Genomic DNA, 14,560 nt, shown 5'->3' on the forward strand with positions numbered 1-14,560 from the left:
AAATATGATTTCATGATGGATCATACATACAAATACCAGAGGTGCCAAAAAATGTAAACAAGTGGACACTTTGGTCAATGTTGCTCAAGCAGTAGTTCGCGATAATCAGAAGTGTCTGGATGCTGGTGGTAACCACTTTGAGCATCTCTTGTAATTGCAGAAGTCAAACGTGACTTGTATTCATCTTTTGTTATTGGTATAGATTGAGTATTACAATTTTAATAGTTTCTTCCTTTCTTAAAATGTGTACATAATACATTTTTTGGCACCTCCTGTGTACGTTAAGATATGAATTTCTAAAATAATGTAAGATAATATCTTCACAGCTACAGTGTAGAAACATTTCTTAGAACAGAGGAAACATCAAAGAAACATAAAGGAACATAAAAGAAAAAACTAAGTTGGATTGCATTAAAACTAAATATTTGTGCTCATCAAAGGGCACCATTAATAACAAAAAAAGGCAAGCTACAGAGTGGAAGAAAATATTCACAACACATATATCTGACAAAGAAGTCATAGCTAGAATATATAAAAACATTATAAATCAGTAATAAAAAGCAAAGAACCCAATAAAAATGGGCAAAAGACTTGAACAGACACTTGATACAAATGGTCAATAAACATATATGAAGGCTAGCAACACCATCAGTCGTCAGCAGATGGAAAATGATAACCATTGTGAAATGTTGTTTCATTCCCACAAGAACAGCTAAATTATGACGCCTGACAGTAAGAAATGGGAGCAAGAATCTGGAACATCTGGAATGGTGCTACACTGGTGAGCGTGCAACCACTTTGGAATACTGCTTGGCAATTTCTTAAAAGTTATGCATATGCCTAACCCTTGACCCAGCATTCCACTTAACAGAGATGAAAAGATATGTCCACCGAAAGCCTTGCTTAGGAATTTTTATGGCTACTTTATTCATAATAGTCCTAAACTGGAAACAACCATGTTTTTATTTATGGAATGGATAAAATAAATGTTGCTGTTTAGATGAATTCACAATGGAATACCACTCAGTAACAAAAAGAAACAAACAACTGATATATGCAACAACATACATGAATCTCAAAAGCATTATGTTAAGTTAAAGAAGTCAGACTCAAAAGAGCACATACTGTATGACTCCATTTATAAGTAGTTCAAGAACACTACTAATTTCTGGATATAAAAATCATAACAGTGGTTATCTCAAGGCAAAAATGTGAACATTGACTGGAAGGGCACAAAGGAACAATGAAAATGTTCTATGGATTCATTGGGATGGTGGTTACATGGGTGATACATTGGTCAAAATTAATTTATCTGTGTGCACTTGATTGGTGCATTTTATTGTATATAAATTTCATCCCAGGAGAAACTTAATATGAACAAATTTATTGTATCCTTACCCGTTAACAAGTTTTATAGCAATAATTCTCAGCCAGGAGTGATTTTACCTCCTAAGGGCACATTTGGCAATGTATGCAGATATTTTTGATTATCACAGCTTGGGGGGGTTATCTAGCGGGTAGAGGCTAAGGATGCTGATAAACATCCTATAATACACAGGACAGCCCCAACAAAGCATTACTCAGTTCAAAATATCAATAGTACCAAGACTGAGAAACCTTGCTTTATAGGGAGGAAGAAAAAGGGGTCATTCATATCGGATACATGAATATAAGAAAAAGTGGCCTTAGTGAGGGGAAAGGGGGGGCACAAAAGTGAGCCTGATTTAAATGAAGGCAAGAAAGAAGAAAAAAAATATTTTAAATGAAATGAAGATGATCCATATTAGAGAACTGGATTCATAAAGCTGGTAGAAATCCCAACTGATGAAAAAATAAAGAAGGGAAATGGATATAAAGTTGGGTGGGTGCTGCATTATGTATTAAGATCTGTGTTACAATCTGTGAGTGTAAAATACAGGGAAACAGGGAATAGAAGCAGAGGGGAAGTCTGATGAGTCGTGGTCTCTGAAGAAATGTGAATGAGGTTTATAGTGCATGTATCACAGGAAGTAGAAAAAGCACAGATAAGGCACAAAGAGAAAGAAAGAATAAGATATGAAAGGGATACAGATTATAGAGAACATGAAGGTGGAGTAAGAAGCACTGAAGGACACAGAAACAGATGCTCATATCCATGGAGATAATTACAGTTTGTCCCTAAAGGTCAAAAGGAATGATTCCCTCCATAAACCCTCCTGCACTTAGGAGGCCTGTCCTTTATCAGCAAGAGGATTCTAGGGATGGGTGGGGAGTGGCCCAGATGGTGGCCAATTTCATTCCCCACTCCTCTCAGCTACAGGCTGTTGAGTCTTATCAAAAAGCTGCTTTCTGAGGACAAATGACTTCAATGGAACAAGAAGGAGGAAGCGATCCAGTACAGTGGGCAATTGTTTTCCACCTCCCTGGCTGTGTAGAACAGATGCAATATAAATGAACAAACATCCAAATGAAACGTTTCTTAAAATCAGCACCACCTTACTTCATACCAATATAGGAAAGGAGAAGCAAGAGCCTGAAGCAGATAAAAGGAAAAGAAGAGAGTGAAAAATTGAGAGGAGGGGGGAGTATCACTTTGTGAGGGCTGAAATGTCTAATTATTGCATTGTTTTGTACAACTGAAACTAATTTAATAAAAAAAAAAGAAGAAGAGACTGAAATGGAAAAGTAAAGACAAAAAAGATTAGCAATTAAAAGAGAAGGCAGGACTACCACTCTTATGTTAATAGGTTAGGATTTCAAAATGATGGTCTTTAGTCCAATATGTTTACTTTTATGTATAAATTTACTTCAGTTACAAAAGTAATAATGCTATTATAAAAAGTACAGATGTTGAAGTAAGATGTGACAAAATGGATACTAAATGAATAAGCTTACTTATTTATTCCTTTATTAGTAAACATTTGGGTAATACAGTTTCTTGCTATTATAAAGTAGACTTTGAGGGGCAAATTGTATTACCCTTGTATATATAATTACATGTACCTGAGTGAGTTTGTCTCTTGTATGTGTAACCTAGTGCGCCTGTGTGAGTGTATCTCTGGGGTATATTCCTAGGAGTGGAACTGACTATGTCAAAAGATATACACCCTTAAACTTGGATGAATATTTCCCTCTAAAACACTTGTACCAATTTTTCTATCACCAATAATGTGTGAATACTTGTTTCCTCATGGCCATATTACCGTTACTAAAGGAGGTAGTGAACTGGGGGTAGAAGCAGGAGTCTTATTGAGACGCTGTATGGCAAATGGCTTAAAATTAACTTTTAAACATCAATGTCCTTGACATACACCTTGGTCATTCTTACTTGATGCCATCTAATGTAAAGCCCCTGCTTTCTCCATCTTGTTGGCTCCTCTCCTATCTCTCCCTCCAAGGCTAAGTTTTGGGTAAATGGGAGGGAAGGAAAAATGTATTTTGTTTACCGAATGAATTCTATGTACCAGGCATTGTTAGCTGTGCTGTATTGGTTTTGTTTTAATTTTTCAATCTTCAAAATTCCAGTATACCATAGTTAATATCCTAAAAAGTAGATTTGATACAAGTGGTCTTGTTAGAGATAGAAAAGACATTTTGTAATAATAATTATATAACAATCTTAATTTGCATGTACCAAAAACATAGCTACAAAATATATAAAGCAAAATTCAATAGAACTAAGAAAAAGAAATAGACAAATTCATAATCATAAGTAGCAATTTTAACACACCTCTCTCAGTAAATGAAAGAATAGGCAGACAAGAAATGGGAAGAATAGAGATTTGAATCACATAATTAACGAACTTGTACCCAACAAATACAGAATATACATTTTTCTCACAAGCACATGGAACATTTTACCAAAACAAACCATAAGCTGAGGCAAAAAGTAAATCTCAATGAATTCCAAAATATTTAAATCTTAGGTATGTTTTCTGACTACAGTGGAATTAAACTAGAAATCAGTAATAGATTAACTAGAGAATCCCCAAATGTTTAGAAATTAAGCAACACACTCTGCATAGTCCATATGTTAAAAAAGAACTCAAAATCGAGTCAGAAAATATGTGGAACTAAATGACAATTAAAATATGGCATATTAAAACATATATGATGAAGTTAAAGCAATAGTCAGAATTAAAGGAAGAAAAAATATCAGTTTTAAACAAACTGTTCCAGAAAATACAAAAAGAGGAAACACTTCCCAACTCATTTTATGAGGCCAGATAATCTGATAATAATACCTGGCAAGGACATTACAAGAAAAGAAAAGTAAGACCAATCTCTCTCATGAACATAGGTACAAAAATTCTAAACAAAATATTATCAAATTGAAAAAGATATTACATCATGATGAGGTAGAATTTATTCTAGGAGTGAAAGCTTGATTTAGTAAAGTAAGTCACCACATACCAGAATAATTAAGAAAAATCACATGATAATCTAAATGGATGCGCGAAAAGCATTTGATAAAATTCAACACTATTCATGATTTAAAAAAAAGGAAGATCTTAGCAAACTAGGAATAGAAAAAGACTTTCTTAATCTGATAAAGGTATCTACAAAATATCTCTAGATAATAACATATTGAATAGTGAAATACAGAATGTTTTTCCATCTGGTATTGAAAACAAAAAAAGATATCAGTTTCTCCACATGTATTCAACATTTTCAGGAGGTAAGAGCTAGTGTGACAAAGAAAGGAAATAAAATAAAAGTCATAAGATTGGAAAGGAAGAAGTAAGAATGTTATTACTCACAAATGACATAATTATAAACATAAAATCCAAAAGAATCCACAAAATTGTACTAGAAATAAGTGAATTTAGCACACTCACTAAATATAACATCAATACATAAAAACCTATTATATTTCTATATACCATCAATAAACAATTACAAAATAAAAACGTTTTAAAATACCATTTACAAAAGCACCAAAAAAAACACCCAAAAATAAATCTAATGAAAGATGTACAAGACCTCTACTCTGAAAACTATAGAACATGGTTGAGATCAATTAAATAAAACTTAAAATGAAAAGATATGCCTTGTCCATAGATTGAAAAACTCAGTATTATAAAGATGTCAATTCCCCCAAAACTGATTCAGTGAAATCCTATCCAACCCAGCAGATTTTTCTTTTTGGTGGAATTTACTGATCCTAAATTTTATATTGAAATGAGGATCTAAAAGAGCCAAAATTATCCTGAAGAAAAGCAAATCTGGAGTGTTTACCAGATATCAAGACTTAACAAAGTAGCAGTAATTAAGACAATATGATACTGAGGTAAGGAATGTCACATAGACCAATAGAACAGAGTAGATAGAACAGAAACAGACCTGAACATTTGCAGTCACTTCATTCACAACAAAAGCATAACTGCTATTCAGTGGGGGAAAGTGTGATATTTTCAATAAATGAGGTGGGCCTATTGCTATCCATAGAGGAAAACAAAGTTGGAAAGCCACAAAGTTGAAAAAGGTATTTGTAATACATATACCCAATAAAGGACTCAATACCCAGAACATATAAAGAACTCCTATAAATCAGTAAGAAAAAGACAATCTGACTAAAAACTGGGCAAAAAAACTTGAACAGGCACTTCGCAACAGAGGCTATCCAAATGACCAATAAGTATATGAAAAGATATTTAACAACATTAATCATCAGGGAAAATGTAAATTAAAACCACAGTATAATATGATTACACTCCCACCAGAGTGGCTAAAATTATAAAAAATTATATATATATATATATATATATATATATATATATATATATATATTATATATATATACTGTGACCTAGCAATTCAACCTGGGTTTCTACCCAACTGAAAGCAATGCTTATATTCATGGCAGTTTTATTTGCAATAACCCCCAAACAGGCAATAACACAAATGTTCATCAGTAGCAGTTGGTAAGTAAAATGTGGTGTATTTTTACAATGAAATACAATGGAAAAAGAACACATTGCTGCTACATGAAACAACATGGATGAATTTCATGTGGAAAATGTTATGTGAAAATAGCCAGACACAAGAGGTCATACCATATATTTCTGTTTATAGGAAGTACAAAAACAGGTGAAATTAATTTATGTGGCAATGCAGGTCAGAACAGTGATTACCACTTGGCGGGGGTGGAGGGGGGGTTGACTAGAAGGGAACACAAAAGCGACTTCTGGGATGTTGAAAATATTCTAAGGCTTCAGTGAAAGTGTGTTTCTCAGGGTATTAACTCCTGCACTTCAAGTTTGTGTCATCCGGCCCATCCGGGCTGCCCCTGACAAAGCCAGAACCCAGGTAACATCATGCAATGCTTTATGTGAGCCAAAGCCTCTGTGAATCTGTTTAGGCTGGATGTGGGCACCAGAGAGAGTGGCGCTGCCAGCACAGCCTGCCCATGCCAAACTAGGACCTCTCTCCGGGAAGCAGAGAGGAGTCAGTGGTGTTAAGAGATGAGGCAACGGTGGCAGCAGCAAGGATTCTCCATTGAGCAAGCAGCCAAGACCCAGCCAGCAGGGAAGGCCAAGCAAAGCTGCAGAGGAACCTAAACTGGATCCGCTATGGCAGGTGACCCCTGCCACAGGCAACTGCAGCAGCCACAACCCAACAAGGGTTCAGAACCCTCAGGATTGAAGGGTTGGGTTACAGCAACAGGCAAAAAAAAAACAACACAGATTAGCAAAAATGCCAGCTAAAGGGAGGGAAATTGGTGATGAAGGAAAGAGAAAATAAATATCTATAATGGCCTTGAGACCAGTTTCAGCAGCAGGCACTGCAATTTATTTCAAGAACCCTTTTGTTTTAGATATTCCAGAAGATTGCAACTGGCCACCACTTATGTTGAAGGAGATTCTATGAATGATTGGATCTGTACTTTCTCTCAGGAAAAAAGTGAGACAGTTAGTGCTTACAAAAAAAAAAAAAAATGCAAACTCTACATTACAGTATTGGAGCTAGAAATGATGAAAGGACATGAGTAGATCTGAGCAGTTCAAGCAGTGAGTTGTTTTGGACTCATCTTATTGAACCTCCCTACATTTCTTGGCTCCATCTAATTTATTGGAGCCTTGGTCACCACCCACCTCTCGTAGGCCTGAGTGGCTCTACTGCCAAAGGTTAACCAGGCACCACTTGAAATCCTTGGCTCCTCCTATACCACGGGGCATGTGGTCTCTCTTTCTAAGAGCTGTTGAAGGGGCTGGATGGCACAGCCAGGAAGTTCAGGGTTGTTGGTCACCTGTAGGAAAGGAGAAGGAGCCAAACACTTTCCCTTCCTCCCTCCAGCGGATTGTTCTGAGGCGTGGTTTCTTTGTATAGCCTGTTAGAAGACATCCAAGATGGCAGGGCAGGTGGACCAGCAGGGTGACGTGCTGAGTCTCTTCATGGTACCAAAGTAGCCAACTTAGTAACACTTCATTTTTCACCGCTTCCCAGGCTTCCCTGACCCATTTCCCTTGTTCCTGGTTCTCCCTGCCCTGAGATTAAACTCTCAAGTCATTAGCCCGTAAACTTGCCTGGGGCTCCGTTTTCTAGGGAACCCAGGAAAAACACGTACTGCCAGGGGTTTGAGGTATTTAAGAATGTAAAATTTTTATGGTGTATAATAAATGTATACATTTATTCAATAAGCACTGAATAAATTATTTTTAGATAAATTATTTGGATTATCCGGACAACCACTTTATAATAGAGTACTTCCACTCATTTCAATGCTTCACTTTTGATTGTTTAAACATTATATACTTAAGCAATAAGAATTAATTATTAGCAGCAAGTATTTATTTAATTTTTAAGAGCCAATGTCAAAGAAAAGGAAGAAACAAGAGGAAACTGATGCTTACCACCACGCGATGAAGAGATACGCTAAGTAACTTGAATATAGGAAAGTGGTGAACCAATTTGAGTTTTCACTGGAGGTTTGGCAGATGAAAAGAACCTATTTAAAAGAATCTATTCAGTAGCTGGCAGTTCATAATTCACATTCTGAGAGAGATTTAATTTCAGTAAAATACTGTAATGTTGTTAATTTGAATTTTATTGAGCAGTAAGAGCTATGGAAAAGAGAAATAGAGGTCTAATGAGGAAAATTGAAGAAGTTTGTTTTGCACAATGAGATATAAATGATCTTTTCTCTCCAGTTTGAAATATTCAACAATATCTATGTTGCTTGCTAATGCTTTTGGTGTGAGTGGATTGTCTAAGGGAACTGTGCTGAGGGGCTAAGATTAAGTCAAGATCAATGAGAATAAAAATAACGACCACCCTGAGGGATACCAGGATATATGGTTTGCACTTAATGAATACTTATTGAATACACAGAACAGCCAGGCCTCCACTGGGCAGGCAGGGGCTGGAGGGTGGCATTGGGTGGGCTGGTATGCCGGGCTGGGCAAACATTCTTAAGAAGTAAACATCTTTCAATGGCCAAGCTACTTATCACCTGGGAGTCCTTCCAGGGAACCGGATGTGGGCTCCCCACCCTCTTTTCTAGCACCTGGCACAGGTGAAGGCAAGGCTAATGATCCTTTCAAATAAAATATTTAAAAGTACACAGAATTCAGGACTAAGGTATTGTTATCATTCCTCATATTGCAGACAAATGCAGTAGTGAAACAATTTGGGGTCAGGGGTTAAAGTCCTGTGATAAACCACCTCTGATAACTTAGAAAAACATGTGTCTATGTATTCATATAAATAGGGGTAAAGAAAGATGCCTCCAAAACCAACATTTTTCAGAAAGAATCATCAAAGGGAGATGTGCAGCAATGGGGCCATTTAAGAGTTCTGTTTTCATCTTGGTCCTTCACCTTCTGGAAGGGGCCCTGAGCAATTCACTCATTCAGCTGAATAAGAATGGCTATGAAGGCATTGTCATTGCAATTGACCCTAATGTGCCAGAAGATGACACACTCATTCAACAAATAAAGGTAAGTTTGAAATGGCAATTATCCATGCTTCTTAAAACTAAATTAAGCTAATGTGATAGAGTGAACATGAGTTCTCTAACTCCAACTGCGTGATACTGGCAGGTTCATTTTTATGTCTGAGTCTCAGTTTCTTCAGCTATAAAATGGAAATAATATCAGTTAACCCTTAGGATTCTTCTGAGAGATGAGACAATAAATACAATGCACATAACTAAGAGTTTCATACATTGTTGGTGCTTAATACATTTATTGACCGTGGATTATCTCATTAAAAAATATTCAGTTCTGCAAAGGCTGAGCCAGTTGCATTTGGCAGATATTGTGAAATGCATAAAGAGTAATTCCTTTGCCTGATTTTATCACTGGCTCATATCAGACTCTCCTTTTATTCTAATTGTAACTCCCTTCTCTGTGATCCTAATACAGGAGCCCAAGATGCAAAGCTCTAACTTAAGAACAACCCTCACCCTTCAAATGGAAGGAATCCCTGCATTTTACCAGCCCCAATGCAAGGGATCCTTTCAGGTGGCTGAGTGGCCCCACCTCACTTTTTACTTCTTCTGTGAGGGAAATAAAAACGACGAAAGAAGACATCCCCTGTTCTGAGCAGAGGTGTCTAACTGTTGTAAGGTGGAGGGATTAGAGAGGTCGTGTGCAACAACAAACAACTAAGGATAGGAGGCAAATGCTTTAAAAATTATCACCGTAGAACCTCACTGTAGCACAGTATTCTAGAGACAGTATTGTGTAATGAGGAAAAGTACTCATCTGTAAAATGCAGGTAATAATTAGTACCTTCCTCATAGACTTTTGTGAGGATTCAATTTAACAATCCATGCATATAAGGGAAGCTTAATGAAAGGTATATGGGGACTCAGTACAATTTTTGCATGTCTTTTGTAAGTCTGAAACATCTTGATTTTTTTTTTTTTACATTAAAAAATGCATGCATGTGCCTGGTACATAGTAAGAGCTCAATAAATGGTAACCATAGCCATCAGGCACCAGTCCCCCTTTTAATCCTTCTAGATGGAAATTGTTCATCCTTCTTAATCAACCCAAAGGGACTGAGGCTTGTTTCTGGGCAAAGTTCCTGAGTGTGAGCTCAAAAGCTAACAGTGCGAGGGCCCCAAGGATTGCCACCAAATGGTCCTTCCTCTGAGCAGAAACAAAGCCAGAAAGATGAAGTCTGGAGAGAGAACCATGTCTACCACCAAGAGGCATTTGAGGCTGGAGAATTTCAGTTGAGGGGGGAGGGGAAACTTACCTATTTAACTCTGGAAGACTATCAGATATTACTGTCATTGGTTAAAGGGAAATTCACACCTTTTGAAATCTCTAAACAATCAGAAACCTCGAGTGAGTTTTTGATTTTCTCTAATCTTAAAAATGACATTAGCAAAAATGAGGAACAACAGACAAGGAAAGTGCAGGAGAAAAATATGGCCACGTATTTCTGTCTCTGGCTAGACAGTCAGTGGGGCTCAGGAACATACGGTCCTTATCTCTAATGGCAATGGTAATTTATATTTACGTATGTGTCTTTAGAACTTTCAGAGTGCTTTTACCTCACTCTTGGTGGGGTTTTCCTCCTGAGAAATGTACTTCTCAGTACAATTATTAAATTGGCTTTCTGGTGTGAGTCCTAAATAAGTTGGATGTGAGATAAGTTGGTTTAAGAGTTAAAGGAAACCGTGTGCTCAGAGTCCCTGATTGAGTAGTTGATAAAAATGAGCTCCTTTCTATTGATGTTCCAGATCTGCAGAGTTGAGGGATTTTACTGGTTATCCCTCATTCTCCACTTTCTGAAGGGAGAATCTCCTTCTGGTGCCTTTGTGGGGAATAGAGGCCTCTAAATCAGCTCTTAAATTCTTGCTCCTGCAGGACAGTCCTCTATGTTTCTCCCTCTACAAGACCGGCAGATGGCGCTGCAGCAGTAGCATTAGTTGTATTAATAGCAGTAAGAGCACACTTCCTGAAATGAGGGAGTGAGAATTGGGATCACACACACACACACACACACACACACACACACACTTGAAAGATACCAAATGGGAATACTGTATCTTGGGCGTTTCCTCAGTGCATGGGAACTTCCTGTCTTGGCACTCCTGGCCAGCTTGCCACTCATCACAACCACTTCATTCATTCATTCATTCATTCATTCATTCATTCATTCATTCATTCATTCATTCATTCTTCATTCATTCATTTGTTCATTCGTCCAACAAATATTTACATAGCATCTACATTATATCAGGTAACAGGAATCCAATGGTGAACAATATACCATCCCCGTTGTTAAGGAATTTCCAGCAAATCCTATAAACCCATCCTCAAGCTCTACAAGCCTCAAAAATTTACATGTCTATTTGCTTATGAGGTTACCTTCTCAAAATTGGGAACAGATGCCAAAGCAAAGATCCCCTACCAATGTTTCTATTAAATCATGGAAGACAAGAGCATTTCATGCTTCTTAATCTTCCCGGGAGACAAGGAAACACATTTCACAAGTCAAATTATAACATAGTACTCTAACATCGGAAGTCTTATGCCTACTTTTCAACTTGTTGGTTATCTTGACTTGGTGTTTTTATTTTTTTAAATGATAAAATGTTAAATCTCCTAGTGGTTTATAAAAACCTGACTTTTTTGGGAAAAGGAAATGCAATCATTACAAGAACTTTTCAAAAACTAGCAAGACAACCATTATTATTACTATTTGAAAGGAGGGAAACTGAGGCTCAGAGAAATAAATTCCCCAAGTGTATCCCATTAGGAAGTGGCAAAGAAGGATTCACCGCAGCATCAATACCCAAGTACTGCTTCCCCATTTGATGATTAACTGGTTCTCAGCTCAGGACAACCCCACTAGGCACTGGTCTCTAGGCATATGGTTTGCTCCCAGGACTTTCCTTCCGCAGTAAGCCCTTCAGGGTTTTTCCCCCCATTAGCATATACATATGCTGTAATAGTCCCCATTTTTTTAAAAACCACACAGAACAAAAGTCCCTTGCTCTGAAGCCCACCTTCAGCTACAGCTTCGTTTCTCCATCCCCCTTTAATTTAAAGGAAAACTTGCACTGTTATTGTCTTCATTCACTGAGTCCACTTCCTCACCTCCCACTCTCTTGAATTCACTCATATGGCGGTGTCAGCTCCATTCTGCTAAAATGACTCACCCAACTTGCCATATCCTTTGGTCAGTTCTTAGTCCTCACCTTACTTGATTGCTCAGCAGTATCTGACACCAGTAATCACTCTCTCCTTCCTGAAACACCCTCATCACATGCCTTCTGATTTCCTTCCCCTTCACCAGCTGCACCTTCTGTGTCTCCTTTGCTGGCTCCTTCGCTTCCTACCTCTAAATGCTGGTGACTCCCTGGGCTCAGTCTTCAGCCCTCTTCTTTCCTCTGTTTACACTTGCTTTAGAGGCCAGTGGTTTGCAGTCCTAGTAGACCCGATGCCCTTTCAATAATAAATATCTTGTATATCCTCTCTACTATCTTGTCATAATGTACAGGGAATCTGCAGAGGCATTTATAATTTAACACTACAGCTCTTTCATTTTAGAGAAATAAAGTTAAGTGTGACTTGAAAAGAAATTATATAATTATGTGACTTCCTTATATCTGACACTTAGTACCATACTAAAAATAAATATATCACAATATGTAGTTAGCCCCCAAATTATTACCGAAGCCAGTGGGTGTTGAAATCATACTCATTTTAATTTGAGTTTCTCTCCCAGTACTAGTTGGTGTGAGACCTTGAGGCTTACACTCTCTGATTATTGTTTCTTTCTTAAAGGTTTATGATCCTCAAAGGATCAAATGAGATGAAACTAATAGCAAACATTTTGTAAATATTTGTGCTAAATAAACATGGTTCCAAGTGCTTTCTTTATTTCATTTGATTCTCATAACAATCTTATGAGCTAGCCACTGTAATAGTTTCCATTTATAAATGGTGTAACTGAGGCACAAAAGGGCTCAAGGAAATTGCGTGATGTCCCACAGGAAGTGATGGAGCCAGGATTAGTGTCAGCCTCTGGAATCTGCATTGTCAACAATTACACTATGACACATAGCTTGTGGTTCGTCCTCAAGAGAGATTAGCTATTATTATCAGTAAGTTATTTCCACAACTCCCCTTCTGATCTTGAGAAATAACCAGTTTTTTATAATTAGTTTCTTCTAACGTTACATGTAGATGTAAATTTGAATGATTGGTAATTTTGTTCATATGCAGTCATAATTGTGCGCGCTATGTATGTTTTCTTTTTCTCAGGACATGGTGACTCAGGCATCCCCATATCTGTTTGAAGCTACAGAAAAAAGATTCTATTTTAAAAATGTTGCCATTTTGATTCCTGAAAAATGGAAGACAAAACCTGAGTATGTGAGACCAAAACTTGAGACCTACAAAAATGTGAGAATATCAAGTTCTTTTTTCAAGTTTAATTTTCTTCTGTGATTCAGATTTTTTAAACATCAAAATATTCTAGAACCAAATAAAATTTTTTCAAACTACTTCAGTGTTAATAAGGTCAATATATATTTGCTGAAATTTTGTAATGATAACATTTTTTCCTAAATTACAGGCTGATGTTTTAGTTGCTGAACCTAATCCTCCAGGTAACGATGACCCCTATACAGAACAGATTGGAAATTGTGGAGAAAAGGGAGAAAGGATTTATCTCACTCCTGACTTCATAGCAGGAAAAAAATTGCGCCAATATGGACCACAAGGTATGGGTAGAGATGAGCAATTCTGCTGTGTTTCTCATAATTTAATAAATTTATATTAAAAGTAGCCCAAAATAGCATTAGCTTTCTGAGTAAGCACATATGAGCCAAATAAACCATCATAGCATGTGTTGTCACTTAAAACAGACTCAGAATAATGCATTTCTCAGTTATAAACTTAATTTCTTTAGATTATGCATACATGTGGAAATATAGTATTTTAAATTTAAAAAATTATTAGTATCATAAAATAACTGTAACTAATTTATTGTAGTACTATTTGGTTTTTATGGATCTGTGGGGAGAAACCCGAACCAATTAAACCTCCTGCCTGCAATGCACCTAGTGGCCACCAGATGGCGGAGTATCACAGGGCTCGCAGATGTTCAGGCCCATTCAAATAGTGAAGGAGATTGTTAAAATGCAGATTATGATTCAGTAGATGTGGATGGGACTCAAGAATCTGCGTTTTTAACAAGCTCCCAGGTGATGTTGATACTGCTCCACCATGAACCACACTTTGAATAGCAGACAGGATATCCTTGCTGTTCAGCTCTCAAAAACCTGACTTCCCTCCACAAAATAAAGTCCCACTTCCCTCCACAAAATAAACTCTGTCATTTCCATATGAGCTATATAGAACAATCTTTGTAGAAAATATTAAAAGAAACAAGCAATGGAGTATATATAACATGTACTTTCCAAGTATAATCAAAAGTAATTAGTATTAACTAATGAGTTAGGTTAACTAATTAGTATTAGGTTTCTTTACTGAGTCAAAAAGATTAGAACCAGCCAGATTTTCTTAATTTAAATAGGCAAAGCAGAGGAAACAAACAAGCAAACAAAAGAACGCTGGTGCCTCTATTCCCCACCCCCAAATACACCAGAGCA

General features: G+C 36.9%; 1 protein-coding gene and 1 long non-coding RNA gene across 2 annotated transcripts in view; one reads left to right on the top strand and one right to left on the bottom strand.

The window, feature by feature from the left end:
- The window catches only part of LOC141572127 (uncharacterized), a 197,738-nt gene that overhangs the window by 35,247 nt on the left and 147,931 nt on the right, over nt 1-14,560 (bottom strand). The window lies entirely within an intron of this gene.
- CLCA1 (chloride channel accessory 1) overlaps nt 8,547-14,560 on the top strand; it is a 31,983-nt gene continuing 25,969 nt past the window's right edge. Inside the window, exons 1-3 of the mRNA XM_019751755.3 lie at nt 8,547-8,918; nt 13,209-13,349; nt 13,522-13,669. Coding sequence (XP_019607314.3) covers nt 8,664-8,918; nt 13,209-13,349; nt 13,522-13,669 — 544 coding nt within the window. The 5' untranslated portion in view covers nt 8,547-8,663. The remainder of the gene's footprint in view (nt 8,919-13,208; nt 13,350-13,521; nt 13,670-14,560) is intronic.

This window comes from Rhinolophus sinicus, chromosome 14 (assembly GCF_057876585.1).
Source record: "Rhinolophus sinicus isolate RSI-liver-muscle chromosome 14, RSI-T2T, whole genome shotgun sequence".
Taxonomy (NCBI): domain Eukaryota; kingdom Metazoa; phylum Chordata; class Mammalia; order Chiroptera; family Rhinolophidae; genus Rhinolophus; species Rhinolophus sinicus.